Source organism: Coenobita brevimanus, chromosome 14, assembly GCF_032717465.1.
Source record: "Coenobita brevimanus isolate Jiangsu-jjx chromosome 14, ASM3271746v2, whole genome shotgun sequence".
Lineage (NCBI taxonomy): Eukaryota > Metazoa > Arthropoda > Malacostraca > Decapoda > Coenobitidae > Coenobita > Coenobita brevimanus.
This window is the reverse complement of record NC_136967.1, coordinates 4068084-4088021: the sequence shown is the minus strand read 5'-3', so window position 1 is coordinate 4088021 and position 19938 is coordinate 4068084. Positions and strand designations below refer to the sequence as shown.

Below are 19938 nucleotides of genomic sequence, written 5' to 3'. Positions count from 1 at the left end.
TCTGCTGGTGGTGGTGGGGGCGATATAAATGGAGGAAGATAGTCAGTCATCCGCACGCAACGTCTGCACGCAAAGGTCACGCATTTTTTCCTCCTCCTCCTCCTCCTCTCACCCACCCCCACCCTCACCCTCCCTCACGTCATGCAGGAAAGAAAAGGAAGAAAAGCTAGTCAGGTTAAGTGAGGTATATTTATTTTCTCTTTCTCCCTTTTCTTTACTCTCTCTCTCTCTCTCTCTCACACACACGCACGCACGCACACACGTCTGCACGCAAAGGTCATGCATTTTCCCCTCTCTTCACCAGACTCCATGCAAAAGAACAGGAGTCAGGTTCAGTGTCATTTAATATTTACCAGGAATCAAGACAGGTGACTTGGGTAAAGGTAGGGTGTTGAGTCTTATATGTTCTCTCTCTCTCTCTCTCTCTCTCTCTCTCTCTCTCATATCTATCTGTATATCTGTCTATCTGTGTACACTTAAATACGTAAACACACACACACACACACACACACACACACACACACACACACACACACACACACACACACACACACACACACACACACACACACACACTGACAGAAGCCGAGGTACACAGGCACACAAACAAATAAGTACAATCCCCCTTCTCTCTCCCCTTCTCCGCCGCGGGATTATTTTTATGCAAACACATATTGATCAGTGATAAATAGATAGATAGATAGATAGAGACATGAAAAAATTTAGAAAGGTAGGCACTCAAATTAACAGATAGCATGTAGTAGATAGATAAAAACAAAGAAAAACGTAATGGGGTTGTTCTTAGGTGATGTGTGTGTGTGTGTGTGTGTGTGTGTGTGTGTGTGTGTGTGTGAGAGAGAGAGAGAGAGAGAGAGAGAGAGAGAGAGAGTAAGGATTAAAGACAGGATAGACCACAGCGCCTTGCGTTACTTAGATCCACTGGTACAGACCCCTCATTACTACCATTATATATATCACGATCCCCCTCCCTCACCCTCTCTTCCCTCCCTCACCTCCTCAGTCACTCTCCCTTACCTCCCTCCCTCACTTACACCCTCTCCCTATCCCTCCTTACCCGTCCTCACTTACCTAACCGTTCTCTCTCGCCCCTCCTTACCACCTGTCACTTTTCTCCCTCACCCTTCTTCCCTTCCCCTCCTTACCACCTCTCACCATTCTCCCTCACCCATTTCCCTCCACCCCTTCTTACCACCTCTCACCCTTCTCCCTCACCCCTCTCCTCACCCCATCTTACCCTCCCTCCCTCACCTGCATCCTCTCTCTTACCTCTCCTTCCCCTTAAATCTTCCTCAACCCCTCACCCCCACCCCTTTTCACCCTTCACCCCGTCCCTACTTCACTCCTGCACTTTTTCACCCTAATTTCTTACCCCCTGCCTTTCCCTTTCTCCCTCTTCTCCCTCCAGTATCACCTCTCTCACCACTTTCTCCCTCATCTTCCCTCTTTACTCCCTCCCACATCATCTTGTCTTTCTCCGTACCTTCTCCCCTACGTTACCCACCCGTACATTCTTCAATCCCTCCCTCACTCTCCTATCCCCGTCTCTCCCATCTTCCCCTCCCTTTCACTCCCTCACCCTCGTGTTCTCCCTCATTACTCCATTATTTATAGCATGGCCTCCCTCACCTCCCTCCCGTACCATCCTCGCACTCTCCACCTTAATCCTTTCTCCCTCACCACCCTCTCTTCTCTCTCCCTCCCTCCCTTTCTTGCAACCCCACCTTCTCCCTTAGTTCCCCATGTTTTTGGTCTTTCATTCTTATTCACTCTGTCTCACTCTCTCATTCATCTTTCATTCATATTTACACTCTCTTTCTTACTCAGACTTTCATCTCTGTCCCCCTCATTCATTCTCCCCCACCCTCACGCACTGACCTTTCTCACCCCTCCCACTCATTCATTTCTTTCTCCCTCCCCCATTCATTTCTCTCCCACTCTTACGCACTCCTTCCTCCCCTTTACCTCCCCCATTCATTCTCTTACCCTCACGCACCCCTTCCTCCTTTTCCCTCTCTTCCTTCCTTCCTCACCCCTCTCCTCTCTCCCTCCCCCTTTCATTCACCCACCCTCACGCACTCCTCACTCCCTTCCTTTCCATTCTCTCCCTACCTTCCTTACCCTCTCACACCACTCTCTCCCTACCTTCCTCACTCCTCTCACTCCACTCTCTCGTGCCTTCCTCACCCCCTTCGCCTCCCTCCCTGCCACCCACACACGCACACACCATCTGTTTGCACAATGAAACGTGGAAAGTAACTGATGTAGAGTACTTCCCATTATGACCCCTGACCTGGAGTTATTACACTACATCCAAACTTGCCAGAAATAAGTGGGGGAAAAAAATAGCTGGGCAAGAAATTACAGGCAAATTAGTAAAGAAATTGCTGTACGTCAAGGGTGGGTAGAAAGTGGGGAAAATGGTGAACAGGAATTAGTAAGAAATGGCTGGACTTAGTTTATGTTACATGTGTTATTTTATATTTCTTCCAGACGTTTAGGAATTGGGAATTTTGTTTATTTTTAGAGCAAGAGGACCCGTGTATGAAAAGCCGATATGAAAACGGGGAAAGGAGGACAATTTAGGACATTATCACCTGTAAGATAATGTCAAAAGAACTACTACATTTTTGTGCCAAACGTCAGGGAATACGAGGTTGTCAGTTTCAGGAGAAGAACGATTGCAAAATATTATGTAAAAGGGGAAATGCAATTACTTGATTATGCCCAAATATATTCTTTTAAAGTATCAGCTGGACTTGCACATGTTCCCACCAGACGACGAGGAATAAGGGGAGGTCTTCATTTCTCGTGGAAAAGAGAAGAGAATAAAGAAAAAAAACAGCAGGGAAGTGAGAAAAAGAGAAGTACATAAATATGGCCAAGATCAGGGCGCTAACTTACTCGTATCAGGTGGACTGTCACATATTTTCACCTTCTGACTGGAAAGCGGGGGTGGGGTGGGGGTGGGGAGTCCTTGCGAGGAGAGGAACAGAAAAATACGAAGGCAGAGGAAAATAGGAAACAGAAAAGTACAAGACCTATACATTTTAGCCCGAAGACGTTTTTTTTCCTTTCTTTCTTTTTTTTTTTTTTTTTTTACACTCTTGCCACCATTGGACAGTTTTATTCAGCGTAATTTTCCCCCCCAGTTGAAATAATGGAGAGATTAACTAAGGGTATTTTTATTGCATACCACAAAAGTTTCTCTGGAGGTGAAAGAACTCACCTTGGAGTAATGGGGTAAAAACTTAGAAATACGCCTCCGTAGTCAAGGAACAAATATAATGGCCAGATCTGGGTAATATTGGCTGAATTACCACATATTTCTTCAGTCATCTGGGAATTAGGAAGTCCACCCATTCCAGTAAAAAAAGAGCATTGAAGGAAAAAAAAAACAAGAAAGAAGGAAGAGACAAACATTCACCCAATTTATTTAGTTAACCTGTTCGTAATACAATATCCGCCGAAGTTGTGAGATGTGGTCCCGTAGATTGACCATGAGGATTTCAGGTTGATCTTAAAGACTCTGAATTACTACGGATGCTTTATTGGAAGCTTGGATGTTACACCCACGGAGTGTAATTGATCTCTGGCTCTCATACAGTCTTTCAGGGCACAGGTGGAGAGATTCCTTTGTGTGTGTTGTCCAGTGTCATGACTGCACTGTTTTCACATAGAACTCTCTCCAGCAGAATTTGCAAGATGTCTGCTGGCCTCAATCTGACTCAGGAAGTCCACCTTTGTGCGACACAGATGCATCAGCAACAAAACATCAGTTTGCTTACAAAGTGACAGTCATTTCCCCAGTCCCTCAGTCCCTTTCTCATTGTTTTACTCCTCCTCTCTCTCTCTCTCTCTTTCTTCCGTCTCCCCATCCCCTTCACTCCCTCACCCTCATACTCTCCCTCATTACACCATTATTTATAGCACGGCCTCCCTTACCTCCCTCCCTTACCCTTCTCTGTTGAATAAGAGAGCTATTAGTTCTTGTCACTGAAAAAAAAAAGCACGACAACAACAGTGTGAATTTATAATAAGGAAAGGACTGAGTGTGGGCATCAGTTACGACGAATTCAGTGACCTACCTTGCTCGTAGTATAACTTAGCCAAAATGTCACGTATTTTGTCGAAGAGTATGGCAGTGAGAGGATCGTTCTTGACAGTAGAAGAAGAGCAACACGTGAGAAGGAGAATTAAGACAAGAAAGAGGGTAAAAAAAATAATGAAAATATTTGCCGTCAGATAAAGAAGGATTGTCCACTCATAGCGTAGTGATAAGTGTTTCATATTTCCATTAGTTAGGCCTATGAGTTTTGGTGAATCTTTCCTGGCATTTGAAGTGAATATTATATGGAAAGAAAGAGACATGGAAACAAGAACAGAGAAGAGACTGTCATTTGAGGGCAAGGTGAATTCAATCAGGCGAAAGCAGACTATAGACGCACAGTATCGGATAGAGCGTCTCATATACCCACGAGACAACAATGGGATTCGAATCAGTGTGCGTTGCTGCTGTGAGTGGTGCGTGTGTGCCGTAGCTCTCACAGCCTCATAAATGCCCCAAACGACCCCAGACTCAATAGATTCCCAGAACTGACCGCCTCTGACCTCCCATTACTGGTTTACGGCTTACGTCTAGGCACGGTAATGATTCTCCCAGCAGTCTATACTCTGTTCATGTTTACTTGGCCTAATATTGGATTCCCTGCACGGTAATTATTCTTTCAGCAGTCTAGAGTCTGTGCACTTTATCTTGGTTTAAAATTGGGTCTCTGTACAGTAATGATTCCCACAACAGTCTATGCTTTGTCTACTATAATAAACTTAAAACCAGGGCTCTGCACAGTAATAATTCTCAGTAGCCAATACTCTGTTTATGTTAACTTGGCATAAAATTAGGTCTCTGCACGTTAAAGATTCTCTCAGCAGTACCTACTCTGTCCACTTTAACTTGGATCAAAATTACCCCGTCTCCATCTTTTCAGTGTTGAACTATAACGAAATACCCTACGCTATGGTGCTAATCACGAAGAAGTATTACGGGCAGGAGGTTGAGCCGCATTATTGTCTATTTCATCCGCTGAATATAGCAATGATTCTCTCAACAGTCTAGCAATTTTAGGCCAGGTTACAATAGAAATAGTTTTTTTTTCCAGTCTAGTGAAGGTAATAAGCATACACGGTTGACTTCCCTGGCTAATGACGTCCAGTTTATGGTGTATTTTATTTACATGGGATGATATTTTGCGAGTCTGACACCGTTTTCGCTTTCACTGACCAAAAGGAGGGAGATTCCAGAGATTTCGTTATTGATTGCTCATCTTATATACATTTTTTTCTTCTCTTACAGGATATTTTGTCATTATAGATTTTCATTTATCCGCATCATTATCATCTGTATTATCTGTAAATTCTCGGCGATCAAGTGGTCACCGTTGCCTTCAGTGTTTGGTATAAATAAACAACCCCAGGCCCCTATGCTCCTGATGAGGCAGTAAAGGATTGCGTGATTGATGAATGGATAGATAGGTGGATGAATCTGTTTATGAACGGTAATAGTCAGTCTCCATTATCCTTATTCGAGGTTGTGAAGTCAGAAGAGCTTTGATTTCTCTCAGGTCTAGGTTGGTTTTGCATGATGATGATGATGATGATAGCTTTTTCGACCTTGAGTACTTTGCAATTATGGTGCAACTTATGGAGGAGTAAAAATGCTCTGCTGGGCCTGCGTGGGTTCAGGGGCACCGAAATAGAAGTAAGTATTATACCGTTAGCCTGTTTCTCAGCCCAAACGTTTCATTACAGCACGAAGTAAATGAAACGTGGCTGCACATTTCCGAAGACTTATCTCCACTTGCTCTGTGGGGGTGTGTGGTTTTCCTGTTCTTGTAGCTGCAGTTGCTTTGGAGTTTAACATGTAAGGGTGTTTTTCTGCTTATATTTTATTCACTTGAACTTTCCTTCATCACTGTATGAAATAAATGAAACGTGGAGGGACAATGCCGTGCACATGATTTAGTTGTTTTCCGGTTGTCTTGTTTGAATGTTTGTTTCTGTGCCTCATGGTAGTACGGAGTTTTTATTTTTATCTAAGAGTGTTTTACTGCTTGTCTATTAGTTTATTATCTAGTACAGTAGGGCATCAACATTTGTATCACCACCATGACCAACAGCAACAACACTAAGAGCAAAATGAACATAATCAACAACAGCAACCCTAAATACAAACGACCCTTGCACCACCGACAGCAAAAACACCACTAACAAAATCATCAACAACCATGACAAAAAGAAAGAAAGAAAAGAAAAACGCACCCCACCACCACTACCAGTAACAACAGCAAAAACAGACAACATAAACAACATAAACAGCACGTTCCCCCATCCCTGTAAACATTGAGACGTGGCTGGCAAACTCATCCTTAGGACATCCACCATATTCCTTAGGTCACCTCTCGCCTCTTAGGGTTCGTGCCGGAGTGAGTGCTGTGCTGGAGAGGACGGCAGGGTGTGTGTATGTGTGAGTGTGTGGGGTGATTATTTGCGTGTGTGTGTGTGTGTGTGTGTGTGTGTGTGCGTGTGTGTGTGTGCTTGTTTTTGTGTGTATTTCTCTGTCTGTCTCAGTGTGCGCTTCATTGCCTGTTTTGTTTTGTTTTTGCGTCTGTGTCCCGTTTTGTTTACGTCTGTTCGAGCGTGTTTTTTTTTATTTTTTGTTTGTTTTTGTCACACCTTGAACATCTCTTTATTGTATTGTGCTTGTGTTCCTGTTTGTTTCTCTCCTCGGGTGTCTGTTTGTGTGTAAATTTGTATCTGTTTCTGTGTGTATCTGTTTGGCTTGGTGTATCTGTGTGTGTGTGTGTGTGTGTGTATGTGTGTGTGTGTGTGTGTGTGTGTGTGTGTGTGTGTGTGTGTGTGTGTGTGTGTGTGTGCGCCTTTCTGTGTCCCTGTGTGTATTTCAGTGTAGGCTGCCTCTCAGGGTGTATTTGCTGGAGGGGACGGGAATATATTGTGTCGTATATGTGTGTGCTTCTGTGTACCATGACTTGGTTAGTCAGCTTGGTCGAGGGGACAGTGGAGTGTGTGTGTGTGTGTGTGTGTGTGTGTGTGTGTGTGTGTGTGTCGGTGAACAAGATGAAACGTTTGTGTTTATGTGTCTCTGCTTATTGTTATGTGTTGTATTTGTGTGAGTGTGTGTGTGTGTGTGTGTGTGTGTGTGTGTGTGTGTGTTATAGAGAGAGAGAGAGAGAGAGAGAGAGAGATTGTCTCCCACTTTATGTGTCGCTATTTGTCCTTCTCAGTATGTCTTACGTGCCTGTCAAAGACGATGGTTGAATTGTGTGTGTGTGTGTGTGTGTGTGTGTGTGTGTGTGTGTGTGTGTGTGTGTGTGTACCATGGCTCTCTTAGTAAGTGTACAAGATATAAGCTGCCTCTTGCTTTTGATATATTCCTCTCTCTCTCTCTCTCTCTCTCTCTCTCTCTCTATCAAAAGACAAAACAGTACCCCCACACGGACGCAGTACTATAAATACTAATAATAATTACTTAGCGTAATTACGATTCACTCTTTATAATATTCAAATGACCCTTCGAGGAGGTACTTAGCAAGGATTAATGTAATACGCGATTAACCTTGATCAGCGAACGCCTATTACTATTACAAATCCGAGAGGACAGGGAGAGAGAGAAAGAGAAGAGAGAGAGAGAGAGAGAGAGAGAGAGAGAGAGAGAGAGAGAGAGATGAAGAAAATGACCTCAGAGTAATCATATCCCACCCTCATTACAGGTCACCGAAAAAAAAAAACTAATTTATTTTTTCCCAGTAGTAATTATTAAACTCTACTGCCGAGGGATTTAGCCATCAATCCCTCCAAAACCATCCGCCCGGCCTCAATTACTTCCCTGTCCTAATCCTGGGTTTTATCCTGTTGTCAATGTTGGGTAGTGGCGAGGGAGTATTGTCAGTGTGAATGTGAGAGTGGGTGGTGCTAGGTGTGTGTGTGTGTGTGTGTGTGTGTGTGTGTGTGTGTGTGAGAGAGAGAGAGAGAGAGAGAGAGAGAGAGAGAGAGAGAGAGAGATACAGACAGACAGACAGACAGACAGAGGAGGTGTAGGGAGGACTGTGTGTGTGTGTGTGTGTGTGTGTGTGAGAGAGAGAGGGAGAGAGAGAGAGAGAGAGAGACAGACAGACAGACAGACAGAGGAGGTGTAGGGAGGACTGTGTGTGTGTGTGTGTGTGTGTGTGTGTGTTTAAAGGGAGGAAGCATTGTCCCTATGACTGTGTTTAGATTGCTGATAATTAGGAGGAGGAGGAGGAGGAGAGAGAGAGAGAGAGAGAGATTTGTGTGGGCATGAGAGTTAACATTGCAAGCAGTCTCCATGGAGTATAATACGCATGAGAGGTATAAATTGGAGAGTCTCTCAGTGTCATGAGCGAGGGTGTGGGAGAATGCATGATGAGAGAGAGAGAGAGTGTGTGTGTGTGTGTGTGTGTGTGTGTGTGTGTGTGTGCGCGCGCGCCTTAGGTCAAGGATATTTGTTATTTTCGTTATTCTTTGTATTATAAATATTCATGCGTGGTGCCTGTTCTGTACAAAATGTATGGATGTTTGTGGTGTTTTCTTTAGTCGAGATGTTTGTTCTGCTTGTGTGTGTGTGTGTTTTTTTTTACCGTTTGAGGTCATTGTTCTCCGAGGTATAATATTTTTCATTGATGTTTTTCCCTTGAGTAATTTGTTTTGATCGAGTTATTTCTCTTTTTATGTTCTTTTTTCTAGTGATTTGTTCCATGCGAGTAATTTTTTTTATACGATGTTCTGGTCTAATTTCTTCGGTAGGGTTTCGAGTATATATTCCATTTGTCATTTGTTCTACTAATGTTTTTGTTCTCTCTGTGATTTATTTCTCGTTCTCCTTAATTTGCGATCGTAATTTTTGAGGAGGCATTTCGTGAGATTTATGCGATTCTTTTCTCGTGTGCAGTTGGGTTAGTGGGTGCTTTTGTGTATGTATGTGTGTGTGTGTGTGTGTGTGTGTGTGTGTGTGAGAGAGAGAGAGAGAGAGAGTATACTATATGAGCTTACATATTATACTTTGTGCATTAAAACAAGTGGTAGTGAAAAAAAACAAAGTCCAACTCCCAGACTCGTTCCATTCATCTCTTTCACTGGAGGAGGGAATTACTGATCGATTGTGTGTGTCCACCAGCGTATTAATAAGGGTATCTGTATTCACGTTGATGAGTAACTTCCCCCTTGTCCACTGAAGTTAGGTTTGGGAAGTTAGGTTAGGTTAGATTGGGCCGGCTCGGGATGGGTACTGACAGGTAAGGTTAATTTAGGGTGCTGACTACTGAGTTAGGTTGGGTTAGGGAAGACATGGTTTTGGCGATATGCCGTGTTAGATAATGTTGGGTAACGTTAGTTGAAGTTGGGATAGGTTAAGCACGGTTATGATATGTTAAATTTAGTAAGTTTTGGGCGACTTGAGGCGAGGTGAGATTTGGTGGTCAGGTTGAAGTGAGATTAGGCTGGCTTGGATTAGGTTAGGTTACACTGGGTCATTGAGTTTGGTCAGTTTAGGATGGGTTATGTTACCCTAGATGAGATTCCATTTGTTTGGGTAGGATTAAGTTAGGCTAGTATAGATTAGACGCCTTTAAATCAAGTGAATGTAACTATATGTACACATTGTCACCATCATCCAACAGACTTCCGAGCATGTGTGTGTGTGTGTGTGTGTGTGTGTGTGTGTGTGTATGTGTGTGTGTGTGTGTGTGTGTGTGTGTGTGTGTGTGTGTGTGGGCGTCCTTGCATGTGTGCGTGTGTGTCGCCCTCAGAAACGTACACGTGTACGCTTGTTCCTCCTCACTAGGCCCCTTGAGCTCCGATACACGGGACGGAGACCTTAAAAGCCCTTTCACGGATAAGTGGCTATCAAACACTCGCGTCTCTCCCGCTTAATGTAAGGAGCACCCTTGCCGCTCCGGTAAAAAATAATGTCTCACTACGGCATAATAGCTGACATCTCGCCTGGAGCTTTTTTTATATAAACTTTTTTCAAAGATTATTTTTTACTTTTCTCGAAGATTTTTTTTTTTTTTTTTCGATTTTTTTTTTCAATTTTTCCGAGGACTTTTTTTTTTTCACTTTTTTCGAAGACCATTTTCTCTTTTTTCCAAGACTCACATTTTTCCAAGATTTGTTTTCTTTTTTCCCTTTTTTTTTTTAATTTCGAGGATTTTATTTCATTGTTTTCCAAGACTTTTTTCATTTTCTCTTGGACACATTTTCACCTTTTTAGGAGACTTTTTTTTTCTTACCTTTTTCTAGGCTAGGTAGGCGCTTATATTTATCTCTTTCATAATTTTTTTTTTTCTTTGATAGGAGGGTGATAGCTGACGTCTTCCGTACATCCTTCCTTTAGTGCTTTATTTATTTTTACCTCCTGGGTTTATTGGACCTTATTTCGTGTTTCTAGAGTTTACATTAACAATAAGTGACATCTCTTCTTGACCACCTTTAATTTTTTTTTTGTTACTGTTTTTCCTCCCTGACTCTAATAATCTTTTTTTTTTTTTCATGTTTTTTTTAGAGCACTTAGCATCATAGTCAACAGCGCTTCCGGCCAATTTTCTTGACTTTGCTATTTTGCTGTTTTCCTGGGTTTCTTGGCCCCTTTTTTTCATGTTCATACCACTAACACAAAATCATTATACTACCTTTTAATCCTTTATTAGTTCTTGCTTTAATACAGTCTTTATTTCTGCTCTGTTTTTACGCTTTACTCCGTGGGGAAATTGGCGTAGCTTATATGTTTGCATATTTTTCTTCGTTTCTCTTATGCATTAAATGTTTTCTGAATTTCTTTTTATGGTTACGAACTTCATTTTTGTGGGAGTGTGGTGGTGCGATGATGATGATGATGATGATTGATGACGATGTTAGTAGTAGTAGTAGTAGTGGTAGTAGTTGTAGTAGTAGTAGTAGTAGTAGTAGTAGTGGTGGTGGTGGTGGTGGTAGTAGTAGTAGTAGTAGTAGTATTTGTATTAGTATTGGTATTATTGTCATTATTATTATTATTATGACAATGAAAATATATACAGTGGAGCAAATATAAATTCCTTCATCTTATCCCGGAAGTTGTGTAGTGCTGACTGAAATGAGGGTGATGATGTGGTAGTGTGGCTGGGATGCGGAAGTGTGGTGGTAATGATGATGATGATGGTGATGACAGGAAGAAAAAAATCATAACTTAAATTCTCCTGAGGCTGCGTGGTTGCTCTGATGATGATATTGATGATGATGATGATGAAGATAATAACAATAATAATAATAATGATAATAAAAAAAAAAGATTCCCCTTACCGTGTCCCGGAGATGGTGTGGTTGTGGTAGATGTGGAGGTGACGGTGTGGTAGTGTGGTGGAGGGGGAGGGGCCGAGTCGCAACACTCTCTGTCCGGCAGCTCACTCCCCTCAATCAGCATCCCCACCACTAGCACTACCGCCACAGCCACGCGTCTGACAGTGCTACCTAAGAGGCCTGGCATCTCGTCCTCTTGGTCTGCTGTCCTCTTAGTTTTGGCAAGGGTGTTCTTGTTTCCTCTTGGTTTGCATTGTCCTGAGAGCAAAAATGTTCATATTATATCCTCCTACTCTTTGCTTACAGACTCTTGTTTCCTTATATTTTGCATGATCCTGTTTGCGAAAATGTTAGTAAATCCTCTTACTCTTGGATCACAGACTCTTGTTTCCTCTTAGTTTGCATCTCGTTTTCCTGGTCTTACCCTCTTACTCCTGGCTGTGTTATCTTCTTACTCCTGGTTCAGAGGCTGGTGTTTCCTCTTAGTCAGCATCTTGTCCTCTTTGACCTCTTACTCTTGGCTCAGTGAGTAGTATTTCCTCTTAATTTACATGATATTGGCAACGTAAATATGGCCAGTTGTGTATGAGATTGTAAAAGCTTTCTCTCATTCACTCCCAGTTGAGTAAAATCGATTCCTATAGTTTACATACACTACAAGAGTTTTTTTTTTCCCAACTATAAGAGGGCTGTTTGTACCAGAGTAAACCGCTCAGACTCTTTTTCCACACTCTCAACTGAATAAAATCGTCTGGCGTTTGCTTGAAGAGACTGCTAGAGTTGCCCCTTATCATGAGAGAGTTATGGGACCAATTGACACTTTCTTTTATGCTTCACCGAATAAAATGGTCCACACATAGGCTCCTATGGCCCACTTTGCTTAATAAAATCGTCCGGCTTTATTAGCTGAAATAGAACACAAGAGTTGACCCGACCGTGAGCGGGTTAACACTTTATTTCGGAAGTTGCCTTTTCCTCTTGGCTACTCCAGTTTGCATTGTTCTTAACTGTAATTTTTTCTTCTTTTCTTTATTTTGGCCAGTGTTTGTTTTCTGTCGCCTGCAGGTTCCTGATAAAAACACTCGCTTCCAGACACGCTCCTGAGTACGAGGGGGGTGGGGGGGGGCTTCTTTAATTAAATATTTACTCACACACTTGGCCTGAATGGAGAGCTCTGGGCGTAGAAGCAACTTTAATTACCAACATCCAGGGAAGGCATTAACGCAGGGGGAAAAAAGATCACACGGGTTCAATATTTTAATTAGCTTAACTCCTTGAATATGCACTGGGCCAACACTGCAGGGAGGGCGTAACTGCAAGGACGTAACTGCAGGGAGAGCGTAACTGCAAGAACGTAACTGCAGACGATGCGTAACTGCAGGGAAAGACGTAACTGGTGGAGAAACGTAATTATAGAGTTGTAGCTGTCAGTAAGACGTGAGTAAAGAGCTGTAAGTGAAGAGAAGACGTAACCGTTGAGGTGTAACTGTAGAGAAGACGTAACTAGAGGTGTAACGACAGAGAAAACGTATACACAGAGTTCTAATTATTGAGGAAACGTAACTAACTGCTGTGCTTGTCCCTGGATTTGCACTGAGAGGGCATCGAGGAGGAGGAGTACCTGCAGAAGAGACGTAACTGCAGCCTAACCTCTGCTATGCATGTCCTTCACTATGCGGTAACTGCACTGAAATCACAAACGTAGATAAGTGTAACTGAAGAGATGATGTAACTACAGGGGCATAACTGCACGTAACTAGGGTCCTTTGCTGAGAATGTGCAACTGATGATGATTCAGAAGTAGCCTTTTTCCCTTGCAGCGACTCAGCAGTAAAAGCGTAACTTCACTGGAGTGCAATTGCAGAGGACGCGTAACTGCAGAGGAAGTGTAACTAGAGTGCGTCAGTTTTCCTTGAACGTGCACTGAAAGAACACCGTAGAGGCGTAACTGCAGAGGAATCGCAACCGTGGATGAGGCGTAACTACAGGGACGTAACTGCAGAGGATGCGTATGACTCCAGATTAAGCGTATAACTGCAGCGTAACTCGAGTGGTGTGCAAAGTCTCCTGGGGGCTGGCTGAACGCTCCACTCGGCTTGTTATTCGCACGGGGTTAGTGTGTGTGAAGGATCTCCCACAAGGCGTACCTCACAACTCCACTCCCTTATACTGCTCTGTCGCACCGAGTCTCTTTCGCTTGTCTATCCGACCTTCTTTCCCCCTAGAGAATCGCTTAAAATTGATCTACGACTCAAGTTTGGTAGAGAACTAGTTGGTATTCGGTATGGTCTTACAGTGAGGCTAGTTCAGGTATGCCCGGTTTAGGTTTAGTGGGTTATGCGTGGAATAATAACAAGTCTACTCTTTAACTTGGCTCCAGAGTTCCAGTGGGTTAGGAAGGTCGTCTGTGGAGCGCTGAGGGTAAGTAGGTCAGCAGTGTGGTGGTTCCCGGAAGGTTAGTAGGCTAGACAGTACACACATACACACACACATCACAAACCGATCCTCAATCAATAATATACGAAAACGACGGGCCAGCGGCAGCAGCAGAGAGGGAAGCAGCGAGCGAGGGGCCTTCCACTGTGTATACAAACCGCGTGGTGGCCTGTGACTTAACGTGTGAGAGCCGCTACATATCGACTAGCGTGGTGAATCGCTTATGAGCCGGGCGTGTCGATAGTGGCCATGAGTAAAGTTTTCTGGGGGTGAATTTGATGGTGTTGGGTGAGCGAGCGTCCTGCCAAGCCCACGTCTGAAGAGTGACTGGGAGCGTCGGCCCCACCCCGTGCCAACCTGCCGTACTCACACCTGCGGCTAGGGGGCGTGGTGGTGGTGTGGTGGTGGTGGGCAGAGGGTGTGGCGGCGGGACAGGGGTGTGGCCCGCTGATTGGGGAAGGAGAGGGAGGGGAGTGGAGGGGTGGGGTGCGTTGGCAGGGACGGGGAGGAGAGAGGAGGTGGGACTAGTGAGAGAGGGAAGAGTGCGTCGGCCGAGCTTGGAGGAGAGGAGGGGACGGGAGGAAGGGATGAGGATGGGAGCGGACAGGGGTGTGGCCGGGTGATTGGAGAAGCAGTGAGGGGACTTGGAAGGGACGGGGAGGGGAAGGAGGGCTACTAAGAGGGGATATTGCATCGGCCGAGCTTGGAGGGGAGAAAGGGGAGACTGCTGGGAAACGATGGAGACTGGAGGGAAGAGGGAGCCGAGGGAGAGACGGGTGTGATGGGACAGGGGGTGACCGGGTGATTGGGGAAGGATGAGGGGTAGGGTCTAGGAGGTGGGGAGGAGTCGAGAGTGCGTCGGCCGAGCTGGGAGAAGAGGTTTTGGGATGGTAGGGGATGGGAGGGTAGGGACCGATATAGCGGGTGGGATAGGGGTGTGGCAGGGGAGACTGGGAATTGAAGGGGGAGGGGAGGAATAGGGTACCCGATTAGGAGGGGAGAAGGGATTGACTGGGAATAGGAGGGATGGAGTAGAGGAACTGGTGAGTCTTGAGGAGAAACCGGGAGGGGGGAGGGGGGAGGGGGAGAGGCTGCTTCAACCGGAGTTTAGGGAGAGGGTAGGGAGCGTGTTGGGACTGGGAGATGATGGAGGACGGTGAGATGGAGAAATTTACGATGGGAGACGGGTGGGGAGAAGAGGCTGTGGCAGTGGAGAGAGAGATACACTGATGCTTAGGAAGGCCAAGGAAAAATATACCTAAGGGACTTCTGATGTGTTTATTATATGATTGTTTTTTTATTTTTTTCTCGTTCTTGTGTTCGATTTGGCGATTTTTCCTCGTTGTTTCTCTGATTAATTTCCAGCTTTTTTTTCTCCTGTGTAAAATTAATAAGTAAGTGTGTGGAAGACTCGTACCGGCGTATGGAGAGAGAGAGAGAGAGAGAGAGAGAGAGAGAGAGAGAGAGGTCACGTTTCTGGTTCTTGGGTGTACTTGTGCTTAGCTACCTAACTATAATTCTTGACCCACCTGTACACTTTTCTTCCGTTATACTGTATTTCCTGCCTGACTTCCCCTTCCGGCCTGCCTTATACTTCCTTCTCCGGCATAACTTATAATTCCTTCTCTCTGACTGCCTTATACCTCTTGCTTGCCTTACACTTTCTACCTGCCTTATGCTTCCTGACAGCCAAATACTTACTGTTTGAATCATTTTTCCTGCCTGCCTTATACTTCCTACTTGCCTTATACATCCTTCTTGCCTTATACTTCCTGACCCATTTACTTCCACAAGGTCCAAACACAGCACTAAATAAAACACCGCAACATCACAACACAACAAATCACACACACACACACACACACACACACACACACACACACACACACACACACACACACACACACACACACACACACACACACACACACACACACACACACACACACACACACACACACACACACACACGTTTACAGACAACAAAAATACCTAGTATACAAAAGCACAACACCAGACGTCTACACACACACACACACACACACACACACACACACACACACACACCTGGTTAATCAAGGTCTGTCCCCTCGCGCCTCCTCTCTTGTTGCCTCCCACTTTCTGTTTGCATCCTATTCCCTTCATTCGTGTTTTCACCATTACCACATTGCTTCTCTTTTTTGTCCCGCTTTTTCACCCCTTTTCCTCCTTCCATTTATTTTCCATCCATTTTCCCCGTTCTTCCTCTCCCCTTTTGCTTTTGACTTTCTCTTTGTCCCCTTTTCCTTGTATTTCATTGTTTTATTTTTTCGTCCGTTCATCATCGTGTCAGGGTTCTTCTAGCATTTCACTTAGTTTCTCTCCCGTTTTACTCTCTTCCCGTTTCCGCTCTCTTTCTGTCTCTATTTCGTACAGTCCTAATATTTTTGCTTGTCTCCTCTTTCCTCGCCATCTTCTGTTATTTCTTTTTATTTGCCCTTCCCCTTTCGTTCCAGTCTTCTCCCTTCATTCCCTTTTCTGTTTTTTTTCTCTCTGTTTCTTCTCATTCCTCATTCGTCCCTCACACTTCCACTATTTCCTACATTCATATCCCTCTTTCTCTATCCACTCCTTTCCTATCTCTGGTGATCTTGTCTTTTTCCAGAATTCTCATAATCTCGCTCCCATCTCATCATTTCTTCTTCCATTTTTATTTTTTTTTAATTCTTGTTTTCCATTTGCATTATCCTTGTTTATCCTCCCCCCATTCTTCATTCTATTTCCCCCATTCTCTGTTCATTCTCTTCTACCGTACTCCTCCTGTTCTCCTATTATATTGGTACCGTGTTATCTTTGTCTGTTTCTCCTTCCTTATGAGTTTTCTGTCATTCTCGTTGCTTCTTCCGATTTATTCCTTCCCTTCCTGCCTCTTTCTGCTTGTTTCCAATTCCCCTCATCCCTGTCTTTTTCCCCTCCTTCCCCTTTCGCCCTTCTCTCCTATTCCCCTAATTCACTCCTTCGTTTTCCCCTCTCTCACCTGCCTACACCTATTGTCATCACTTCCCTCCTCCCTCGTTTCTCTTCGTCTGCCGGTATGTTCTTTATCTTTTATTGTTATCCTTGTCTTATTACTCCTTTGTTTTTCATAAATTTCTTTCTTCTCTTTTTATTACTTGTGTTTCACTCCCTTTTTTTTTTATTATTAGTCCCATTTTTGTTCCCCGTATCTCGTGATTTTTGTTCCATTATTTTTTTCTAGTGTCTCCCGTTTTTTTTTTTCAACGTCCATTGATTTTCCGGACGTATTCTCTCTCTCTCTCTCTCTCTCTCTCTCTCTCTCTCTCTCTCTCTCTCTCTCTCTTCCCCTACCTACCTACCTACCTACCTACCTACCTTCCTACCTACCTACTGTACCTACCTACCTACCTACCTAGCTACATATCTATCTCTCTGTCCACCCCTCTCTAACTGTCTATCTGTCTATCAGAAATTCACCAAATGATCGAGGGAATATTGTACTTCTCTGCCACTCACTTGTTCCAGGGTTCAGTTCCAGCAGAGGGCAGACATTAAAGTGGGTGTGATAGTGTTGTCCTTGCATGTATTCTCTCATGGCCACGTCCTGTCGCAGATACGATAGTTTGGTTGTTAATTGGAGTGAATTCCATCTGCAGCTGTTACCTCTTCGTATTTATCTATCAATTGCCAGACGCCGTAATTCCGTAAAGGGTGGCCACAGATAAATCGCCTCCATGTCGCCCTGTCCCTCGCCATTTTACCGCACTATGTAGGAAAATTTTTTCCACTCACTCCTTTACCACGAACTGTAATCAGAATCCAGTTAAACGTACCCAAATGTAATAAGCTAACTGAAGTACTGTACACCTGCCACTTAAAATGTACACTCTGTTGTAATGAGAATCTAAATTACATTCTCTTGTAAAAGTATATATATGTATTGTGTTACTGGACAAAAATCTAAAAGGTTTAAGAGGCTATATATATATATATATATATATATATATATATATATATATATATATATATATATATATATATATATATATATATATATTTTTTTTTATAATTGACGCGTTAATATTCTCTTTTCCCTGTTCTTGTGAGATGAGGAGGCTTCTCTCTCTCTCTCTCTCTCTCTCTCTCTCTGAAACGAGCGATTGGAGTAATGGCATTTTTGATGGGGATTTTGGTTATATTTTTGTGTTTTTATTTTACTTTTTTGTGTTTAATGCTCAGCTCTTTTATGATACTGGGAATAGGGTTAGGAATATGTTGATCTGATGATAATTGTACAGCTTTTGTGTTTCTCGTACTTTTTATTCTTATCTACTATATGCATAAAAGAATGGAAGTCAGGTCTTGATGGTATTGTGATGATGGTGATGATGATGATGATGATGATGACGATGACGAGGAGGGGGATAATGTTGATGATAATGATGATGATGACGATGATAGTGATGACAGCTGGCGACGATGATGATGATAAAAGATGATGATGATGATGGCAGAAATGATGAGGACGATGATGGTAACGATGACGAGGAAAATAAACCTTAATGATCCTTCCTTTTCATTTAATGATGTTTCTCAGCCAATGTGCCACCAACCGGATTGTTACGAAAACCGAAAATACCACGCACTGACCCCTTCACCTGTTCTTAATTAAGCTTATAATCTTTTCCTTTACCTGTCACTAGACGAGAGAGAGAGAGAGAGAGAGAGAGAGAGAGAAAGAAATGAGTTAGATTACCCGAGGACTGAGAGAGATAAAGTGGAGGTGGAGGAGGGGAAGAGGGTGGGGAAGAGAGAGGGGGAGGTGGAGAGAGACGAGCGACATGAGTAATAGGTGTGGGCGAAGGGAGAGAGAGGGAGAGAAAAAGAGAGAGAGGAGGAAGGAAAAATGGTAGCTATGAATGAGAGAGAGAGAGAGAGAGAGAGGGGGGGGGGGACTACTCAACTCTTACGGTGCCAACAACTATGGCCAACATAACGTTAACAGTAATACATACATCTTAGGAGAGAGAGAGAGAGAGAGAGAGAGAGAGAGAGAGAGAGATCAAGTAGGGTGTGAGAGAGAGGCGTTGTAGTGACAGACTGATGATGTTAGGGTGAGGGTGAGGTGTGAAAAAGGGAGAGATTTAGGGCAGAGGAAAGGGGCGAGAGGATGGATAGAGAGGGGCGGTGTGATGTTCCGAGGTGAGAGAGAGAGAGAGAGAGAGAGAGAGAGAGAGAGACGAGAAGGAAGAAGAATATCAGCGAGAATATTAACCCCTTCACAACAAGAGATCTGTCCCTAAACTAAACACAAAATCATTAGGCAGGAACAAGAGTAATATCAAAAGACTTTCCAGGGTAAGGCAAGATCCAGAAATTACCGAAAGGGGAAGTGCAAATCAGGAACCAATCATCAAAGAGCTTGGCAGGTGATAGGGCTCGTACACTCACAAGAGAAACAGAAATCTCACAAGAAAAAGTAAAAGAAAATTAAAGAGAATATGAGTAAAAAAGGGACTCGTCAAGAAACCATTCATACAACAACCACACCTATTGATACTGATGGTTATCCTGTTTGGGGCGGTTTCTTTTTTTCCCCCCTTTGCAGTATATTCTTTTGTGCCCGACCCGGAAGCTCAGTTATCAATTCAGTGCCTAACAGTGGCATCCATGCTCTTCCGCTTTAATCCTTTCATTCCGAGGGCGTAATTATTTTTTTTTCCACTGTTCTCGCTGCCTCCAGACGATTTTATTCAGCTGAAAGGGGGATTTTTCAGACCTGGGGAGAGGGGGTTAGATATATCCTTCATTAGCATTTCTTCGCCGCCAAAGGTTTTTCATAAGTTTAAAATTAATCGTCTGAAGTCAGCAAGAATGAAGTGAAAAGCACGTTGTGGGGATTCAGGGGGTTCACAGTGTCACAGTGAGGGGTCTCTGTAGCTAAATAAAATCGTCTGGGGCAGCATGATGGAAGAAACGACAGAGACAGGACTGGAGGAGAAGGATAGGAAGAGGAAGGGAGTGGAAGATGATAGAAGAAAAAATGAAGAGAGGAGGAGGGAGATGGAAGAGGGAAGGTGGGAAAGAAAGAGGGAAAACTTGAAGAGAAGGAGAATTAGAAGA

At 43.7% G+C, this 19938-nt stretch overlaps 1 protein-coding gene across 1 annotated transcript in view; it reads right to left on the bottom strand.

Annotated features, from left to right (window-relative positions):
* Nucleotides 1-17410, bottom strand: part of LOC145418008 (uncharacterized) — a 268292-nt gene extending 250882 nt beyond the window's left edge. Inside the window, exons 1-2 of the mRNA XM_080286549.1 lie at nt 17332-17410; nt 11400-11640 (exon numbers count right to left, since the gene is read on the bottom strand). Coding sequence (XP_080142675.1) covers nt 11400-11640; nt 17332-17410 — 320 coding nt within the window. The remainder of the gene's footprint in view (nt 1-11399; nt 11641-17331) is intronic.
* Between the last annotated feature and the right edge of the window lie 2528 nt (nt 17411-19938).